The 7,901-nt window shown below is 56.5% G+C and overlaps 1 protein-coding gene across 1 annotated transcript; it reads left to right on the top strand.

Annotated features, from left to right (window-relative positions):
• The first annotated feature begins 398 nt into the window (after positions 1-398).
• ARMC12 (armadillo repeat containing 12) lies at positions 399-6,810 on the top strand. Its single transcript, XM_034769305.1, has 6 exons — positions 399-577; positions 2,884-3,032; positions 4,200-4,334; positions 4,607-4,780; positions 5,508-5,579; positions 6,456-6,810. The coding sequence occupies exons 1-6, from the start codon at positions 439-441 to the stop codon at positions 6,792-6,794; spliced, it is 1,008 nt and encodes a 335-aa protein (XP_034625196.1). The 5' UTR covers positions 399-438; the 3' UTR covers positions 6,795-6,810.
• Positions 6,811-7,901: the final 1,091 nt, after the last annotated feature.

The following is a 7,901-nucleotide window of genomic DNA, read 5'->3' as shown; positions in this document are numbered from 1 at the left end:
TTTAAAACTAGACTTGGCCAGTTCCTAGTCATTGTATCGTCCCGTGCTGGCCCTTTCCCAGCACTTGTCATGTGTGGATCTCAAAGCACTTTACCAGGGAAAGGGAGTATCATTGTCCCCATTTCACAGATGAGGGGAAGGGATTTGCCCAAGCTGACACAGTCCGAGCTAGGAACAGAACCCAGGAGTCCTTCCTCCCACCCCCTCCCCAAGCCAGTAAGAAACACACCCAGGGCAGATGTGCCACAGATGCCATGATGGACTCTGGTGACATCACAAACCATGTGATGAGCAGCTGAGTATTTCCAGCTGGGGTCCTATCTGAAGCCACTGTTGTGGGCTCCTGGGAGTTCTGGTTCTAGAGCACAGCCCCTTCCGCCCCCCCACAGAGGGTTCTTGGTGTTTCCCTCAGGTGCCGCCAGGCAGCGAGGCAAGAAGATGGAGTATTTAGAGATGTGTACCCGTAAAAACATGCTCAGCATGGCCACGGGAGCCGGGGCTATCTACCTGCTCTACAAGACCATCCGAGCAGGACTGAACAGCCCCCCCTTCAGCCTGGAGCCTGTCAGCATAGCCAGTGAGTAGTGGGAGCAGCCGCCTGCTTCCAGGAGATCTTGGTGCAGCGCCGTTCACAGGCGCCATTCACAGCAACTCGCCCCGGCGGGAGGGTTCGGCCTATTGGGCTAGCAGAAGGGATCAGGCCCTCATGGAGAAGTTACTCCTGTCGCTGATACCCCATGAGCCTCCTGTAGTGCTTGCTGGTGTGGCCTCAAGGGGAACTTGAGCAAACAGGTGCCCCTGTGTTCTAATCCCAGCTCTGCTGCTGGCCGACCTTGGGCAAGTCACTTCACCTCTCAGTGCCTCAGTTTCCCCATCTATTGGAGATGAGTCCAAGCCAAAATCCTGGATTCAAACAACCTCTGGGGAGTTCGGATCCAGAGCTAACTTTGCAGCCCAGGCCCCTCTCTCGTAATGATACACCTCTGACCTGATATAACCCGACACGATATAACACGAATTCGGATATAACGCGGTAAAGCAGCATTCCGGGGGGGGGGAGGGCTGTGCCCTCCGGCGGATCAAAGCAAGTTCGATATAACGCGGTTTCACCTATAACACAGTAAGATTTTTTGGCTCCCGAGGACAGCGTTTATATAGGGGGAGAGGTGTACTTGCTCCCTCTCATCAGGGGAGCCTGAGGCCCTTAGCGTTAGCTTGCTAGCGAAAGGAGGGCGAATGGAAGTTTTAAAGGGTCAGCTAGCGTCACGATTATGTACAATCAACGTTTTTACTGAAGGCACGCGCCGTGGGAGTGTTGATTAGAACAGTCCGGGCTGCGGAACATTTGTTCTGCCACCTCTGTGTTGTTATTGTCATGATTCTAAATTGCACTGGGTTATTTTGCTTGTCTGGTTTGTTTATTGCCCTAATTTTGAGTGAGGCCTCGTTAAAGGTCAAAGCCCATCTCTCTCTCTACCCTTCCCTGAAAGTGTCATTCTCTCACTGCCAGCAGGGGGACCCCTCTCCCAGGTAACCTAGGTGGCTGGTACAGGATTGCCCGTCTACAGCAGCCTCGCTGGAGTTTTGCCAGTGTGATCCCATGGCCTGATGCCAACCTGCCACTCTAGGCTATCTGACCAATCTGCAAAACCTCCAGCATGCGGCTATTCCCAAACTGCTGGCCCTCGGGGGTTTGTAGGAGGATCTTTGTGTCATCCCCTTGCAGAGGGCAGTGCCAGTACCGGTGCCAGCGCCGGCTCTCCAGGCTTTGCCGGCTGCTGTGTTAGGCTCTCCTCTCCCTGCCGTAATGCTAAACCTCTGCGTTGGGCCGTGGTGAGCTATTGCTGTCCACCTCCCAGCCACCGGTGCATGCTCAGACCCATCGTGGCAGGGGTACCCCTAGTGCCGCGGCAGGTTAGAACAGCCCCACTCACGGAGAGGCGGTGGGCACAGTGTCTCAGTCCTGGGTGCTGGGATGGAGAACTGGATCAGGGCCCTGGGTCAAGCTCCCCAACGGGACACATGACTGAGTACTGTTCTGAATGGCTGGATTGTTTGCCTTGAACTCATGTTATAAACTCCCCTCACCCCCTTCTACATGGCAGCCTGGTGCCCTGCACACGTGGCTCTCTCCTGGAATCCTTCCTTTCCCTGTTAGATGATCAGACTGCTCAGGGGCTTGGTGGAAAAGGGACAAAATCCCCGTTCCCATTGAAAGGGATGGGAGACGGGGATGGTCCAGGTGAACAGGGACGCCTGCTTGCCCTCTCTGCCCAGCCGGGCCCACAGCCTGTGGGACGCTTCAGTTTCAGTTTGTTTGGGGTCAGCGAACCTTTGGTTTATTGGGTCTGGCTCGTGTGGTCTTTGCACCACCAGAGCCAGCCTGAAAACTCAGAGCAAAACTCATCCGGGAGCACACCATATTGCAGAGTCTGGGAGAGATGCTAAATCATGGGGAGCAAGGGGAGTTCATGAGGAACTCAGCTGAGGTTGCCTGAAAGGTCCATGAACCACAGCAAAGCTTCTGGCAAACCAGACCCCTTGGCCTTGTCTGGGTTTGGGCTTTGTCACATGTGGCCCCAGAGCTGAGCAAGGAAATGTCTCTGTCTGTCTCAGAATAATAACACCCTCCTCAGTAGATCTCACAGTGCTTTACAAAGGAGGACAGTATTGTTATCCCCATTTTACAGATGGGGAAACCGAGGCACACTGCCTTATGGAATTAAAAGCCTCCCCTGGCTGCTCTCCTCTTGGAGCTCAGCTTGCAGGCTGGGTGGCGTCACGCCAGCTGCCAGGGGGTGAACTTTGCTCCCTGTGCCGTGCCCTCACCTCCCCTCCCCTCCCCTCCATGCTGGTGACTTATTGCCGGGTGATTGTTCCTAGGACTCGCCATAGAGCCTGGGAATTTTGGTGTGAAAGATTCCGGAGAGCTGCGGAGGCTGCTGGTTTCCCTGAACCAGAAGCAGGACGATTATGCCAAGAGCATGATATTACACAGCATCACCCGCTGCGTTTACCTGCTGGAGTCAGAGGTGAGAACAAAGGCAGGCTGGTCCTTCCAATCAGAACTCCTTCCAAACCTGCGGGGTGCAGGGGGAAGAGAGATTCTGGGGCGGGGGGAAAGGTGGAAGGCAGAGAGAAGGACCGGGGTGCAACTCCCGAGCCAGGCTCTGACCTCAGCTGGCATCACAGGCTCAATGAGTTTTCAAGGGACTCTGCTTCCTGTTCCGTGATGCCAAAGAATCTCGCCCTGATGGGGCCATGCAGGCGAGATGCTGTTTAACGAGAGATGGGCCCAGGTTGTATAGCCTGCCTCTGGACTGCGTGAGTTTGAAGGGGCTGAGGTTTTGGTTAGATCCCCGCTCTCATGTTTATTAACAGGGAGAGGCCGGTTTCTTATCACATCGTTTCTCTAACTCTGGGAAGACCCTGTTGGAAACCAGTGCCCCCCCTGGTCTGTGCTCAGAATTCCCTCAGCTTCAACGACCTTGTGTCTGTGCATGTACCGAGCCTCCTAGCTATTCCCAGTGGCTGCAGTGGCCCAGCTCAGAGAAAAGCCTGGGGCGCCTTCAGACACCTCACTCCCCACAGCAGGCCACAGACAGCAAGTTGAGGTGGAGCGGCAGACGGGGTGGTGCAGGCCTCTTAATGTAACGCGAGCCCCATAGCAGAGCAGAGGGAATGGGACAAGCTAGTGGGGCTGGGCGAAAACAGTTGCTAGGTCTGTTGTATAAAATTAAATAGACCAAGTGCCCCAGGAGGGCAGTAGACATGGGACATCCTTCTCGTGCACTGCGGGGGCCTCTGGGTCCTTGCTGGTGTGGTTCAGTGGGAGAGATGGGATGGAACAGACACGGGGGCAGAGTTAATCCTATTCTTGTCCCTCACCCCTGTAAACGGTGGCCCTCACATGGCAGAGTTGGTCCCCTGGCTGGAACATGGCCGGCTTTAAGAGACAGCAACAGGGCTCCAGCCCTGGGCTTGGTGGGGTTCTGCCAGGGCTCAGCCACTCACTGCCTAGTCACCCATTGGCAGGCTGACTGAAAGGAAGCTCCGTTGGCTCCCCTCACCCAGGTCCTTATATGGCTCCCGGCCCCCCCAGTACCTACATTTAGGAGCACAAACAATGACTCAGAAGTGCGATGCCCCTGCATGTGTTTTAATTCAGCTCTACCCATGTCTGTATCTTACTTCTCCAGGCCTCAGCCTGTACCTATGAGGACATCAGACAGGTGGCCTCAGCCTTGGATGACAAAGATAAAGGCATCAAAATCCAGGCGTTAAATGCCCTCAAGGCATTTGCTGGTATCCGGAAGTTTAAAATTAAAATCCAGGTATTTGCTCCCCTCTCTGACTCTCACTCAATATGTCTGGACTTCTTTGGCTCCAATGTTACCCCTCAGCCCTTTGCCTCTGAGGTCGGCTGTATCGGTTCCCTGCATGCGCTGATCTTTCTCTCTGAAGGGAAACATGTGGGGGTCCTTCTTTAGAGCCGCACAAAGTCCAGTAGCAGGCACCCTTGGAGGGCGTGGCTAGGGGGCTGCACTTGCCCCAGGCCTTTGGAGTCGGGTGACCAACCATGGGGCCGCTCTGTCTTTCCATGCAGGAGTTTGTGCCCAAGATCCTGGAGCTGGTCACCACCATCTGGGACACGGAGCTGCACATTGCTGGCCTGAGGCTGCTGAACGGCTTGCCCTTGCCGGATCACACCCACCCGCTCCTGAGACGGATTATACCCTCCTTGATGGAGATCCTGCAGACGGGGAGCACTTTGACCCAGGTATAGAAATGGGGGCATTCCTTCTCCTTCCAGCCAGGAGCTCCTGCACCATGACGAATGGGGAGTCCCTGTCTGGGACAGGAGTTCATGTGAGCTCCTTCCACATCCTGCCCTCGAGCTGTTCCCTAAGGGGGCTGCTGGACGACTCTGCCACACTCCCAGTAGTACACAGGACTGGTCCTCCATGTGCTTTACAAGCACTAACTAATTAACTCCACTTGCCTCACTCCTCAGACCGGATTTACAGCTGGGAAACTGGGACTTGTCTAAACCCACACCGTGTGTCCCTGTCCCAGCTCAGCTTGGACTGCAGGAGACATGGGCTCCCAATCCTGAGCTCAGACCACTAGGCTGGTCTTGTTCTCCTACAGCCAGCGCTCCTGCTCCATGCCCTACAGTGCCCTCTGCTGGGAGAGCTTGGGACTGGAGTAGCCAGGAGCACCCCATAGTCAGTGCTCCTACCCCATTCCCTACAGCGCCCCCTGCTGGGTGAGGCTGGGACTGGAGTAGCTGGGAGCTCCCCCACAGCCACAGATCTTAGTCCCATGCCCTATGATGCCCCCTGCTGGGTGAGGCTGGGGCTGAAGTGAGCAGTTGTGAGTTCTCCCACCTCATTCCCTTCAGTGGCTCCTGCTGGACACTGACCTTTGCTTCAGCAGCGACGGGGCCTGGAGTGGCGTTCCCCTCCCTGAGTCATGTGCTCAGACACCCTACCCTGTTTCCTTAGGTGCAGGTGCTCAAGCTGCTGAGCAACCTGGCCCAGAAAGAAGACCTTCTGTATGACATCATGAACTGCCAGGTAAGGGACAGCCTGCTAGCAAGGCTGGGAGTGTCTTGAAGAGCCGGGCCCGGGGCAGAGGAGAGCAGGGAGCACAGAGGAGGCAAGGCCAGGGGCATCTGGAGTCCTATATTATAGGTGGCACAGGCTGTGCCTGGGATTTTCCCCTTATAAGACCCAGTTGCTTATGACTTTGCCAAACTTCAGCTGCCCAGGCTGATGTTTCCCCGCTGGGGCTGTGCGCCAGGCTGAATACCCTTGGAAGTTCTGATTCAAATTGGCCCTGGTTTGGATGCAGTTGCTGATTTGGACAAAAACCCAACCCACCGAAAGAAAACACGCTCTCCCTGGTTCCCTGCGCCTGGAAACGCTGAGCGTTAACGTGGGGCGGGGCAGCAAAGTGCTCTCCCCCTGCCCCTCCTCACATGCCTGCTCCCCGCCACTCTCTGCTCCAGGCCTTGGAACTGAACCGCTCCCGGTAGCTGAGGTTCATATACGCCTCCTTAACTTTCCTGCCCCATCCTTCTCCATCAAGAGGCAGGTGGGTCTGGGATCCCCCAAGAGGCTGATCTCAAAGCATTTCAGGCCCAGCAGGAGCAGAAAGCCAGAACCTGAGAACGCTCCACACTCATTGGGCAGGGTTCAGGGGTCTGGCTCAAGCGCAGAGAAACTGCTGTTGTTGCTCCTTCTTTCGAGGCTGGCAAGGATGAGCAGAAATCTACGGCCCTGGCTAGATCAGAATCCCCCCAGAACCTTGGGACCCTGTGCATTGCCTTTGGGGTGGGATCTTCCACCCTCCCTCCCACATTCCCACCTGGCAGAGCCATGGTGGGGAAACATGTATGGGGGAGGCTAAGATGAATTCAGCCCATAGCAATACCTTCTGTGGGCCCCCAGGTGCACCACGACTTCCTGAACCTCTTCCACGCCTCGCTGCCCGGCAACCTGCTCTATGAGATGTTGGTGTTCGTGGAGAAGCTGAGCGAGGGGCGCCTGACCCCGCAGTACCAGTCGGTGCACTGGGAGTACAATGAGCTGTCCCTCCACGAGGCGCTCTTTGGAGAGGATTCTCACCTGGCTGACCGCCTGCTCTCCCTCATCATCCACCCAGAGGAGGAGGTGCAGATCCAGGCCTGCAAGGTCATCCTGAGCCTCCAGCTCTGCAAGGAGGAGGAGGTCAAATTCAGCAGGCAGCGCATCGATGGCTCCTACTTCGATGAGGACGACAATCCCTGAGCTGGCTCGCGGTGGGGATGGGGTAGAACCAGATCAGACCAGAAGAATCACCAGAGGCTAATAAAAGAGCTCAGGAGCGAGGGGCCGTTGCCGTCTGTCTCTGTCTTTCCCCAGGAAGAACCCAATGTCACTGGCTCCTGGCACAGCACCGCAGCCCCTGGGAAACATCCCCTGCGCCCCTCCTTGGTAACTAAATTCAGGCCTTAGCTAAGCTGGGCATTTGCCCTGATTCCAGCCCTCACTGCAACCCCCCAATGCAGACAGGCAAAGCTGCTATTCGCACTGGGGGGGCTTCACCCCTGCTTGAAACCGGGGTAAGTGTAAACTGCGACAAGGTGACTGGAATCGGGGAAAACCCTCAGGGCAGACAAGGCCTCTATGTCCAGAGTGGTGGGATCTGAGCTTGGGGATATGATGTTTCCAAGTCCACACTTGAGCATCCACACTGCCTTGTAAAACCGGACAGGTCATTGTCCGATCCGGGTCTCACAGCTTTGTCAACGCGGCCATACTGCACCATGCAGACCTTCTGACTCGGGTCTGTGGCTCGAGCTGTGTCCACGCTGCAGAAGGGGCTTGGGCCTGAGTCATGGTGAGACTTGGGCTCTGACCCATCCCCTAGCTGGGTCCTAGGCGCTGAGGCGTGCGTGCTGGCTGATCCAAGTCAGACTGATTGGTGCATGGACTAGGGTTACCATTCGTCCGGATTCCCCCGGACATGTCTGGCTTTTTGAGCTAAAAATAGCATCCGGGGGGAATTTGTAAATGTCCGGACTTTCCCCCCCATGCAGAGCGCGCGCGGCTAACAGAGCAGCCGGCTGGATGGTGTCACTTACATGGGGCTCCGACAGCCAGAGAGAGCCCGTCCTCCACTTCCCCATCCTCCCCCCTGCAGCAGAGCTCCCTCCCTCCATGCATCCAGCAGTCTGGAGCTCCTCCCCCGCTCCCCAGCGTGCTGGGAGAACCGCTCAGGCAGTTCCTGAGCAAGCTCACAGAGACGTTAGCCGAAGGCCAACGACAAGGAAGCCAGGGGGTCGGAGAAGGGGCAGGGAGGTTCTGGAGGGGGCAGTCAAGAGACGGGGGGGGGGGGGAGTTCGGGGGGGGGGG

Source organism: Trachemys scripta, chromosome 4 (genome assembly GCF_013100865.1).
Source record: "Trachemys scripta elegans isolate TJP31775 chromosome 4, CAS_Tse_1.0, whole genome shotgun sequence".
Taxonomy (NCBI): domain Eukaryota; kingdom Metazoa; phylum Chordata; order Testudines; family Emydidae; genus Trachemys; species Trachemys scripta.
The sequence above is the reverse complement of the archived record's forward strand: the minus strand, read 5'-3'. Positions and strand labels throughout refer to the sequence as shown.

Bases quoted from the DNA above. Each gene is read 5' to 3' on its own strand.
- ARMC12 (XM_034769305.1), top strand. From the start codon at position 439: ATGGAGTATTTAGAGATGTGTACCCGTAAAAACATGCTCAGCATGGCC. The intron at 3,033-4,199 runs GTGAGAACAAAG...TTACTTCTCCAG, and splicing joins TTTACCTGCTGGAGTCAGAG to GCCTCAGCCTGTACCTATGA. The intron at 5,580-6,455 runs GTAAGGGACAGC...GTGGGCCCCCAG, and splicing joins ATGACATCATGAACTGCCAG to GTGCACCACGACTTCCTGAA.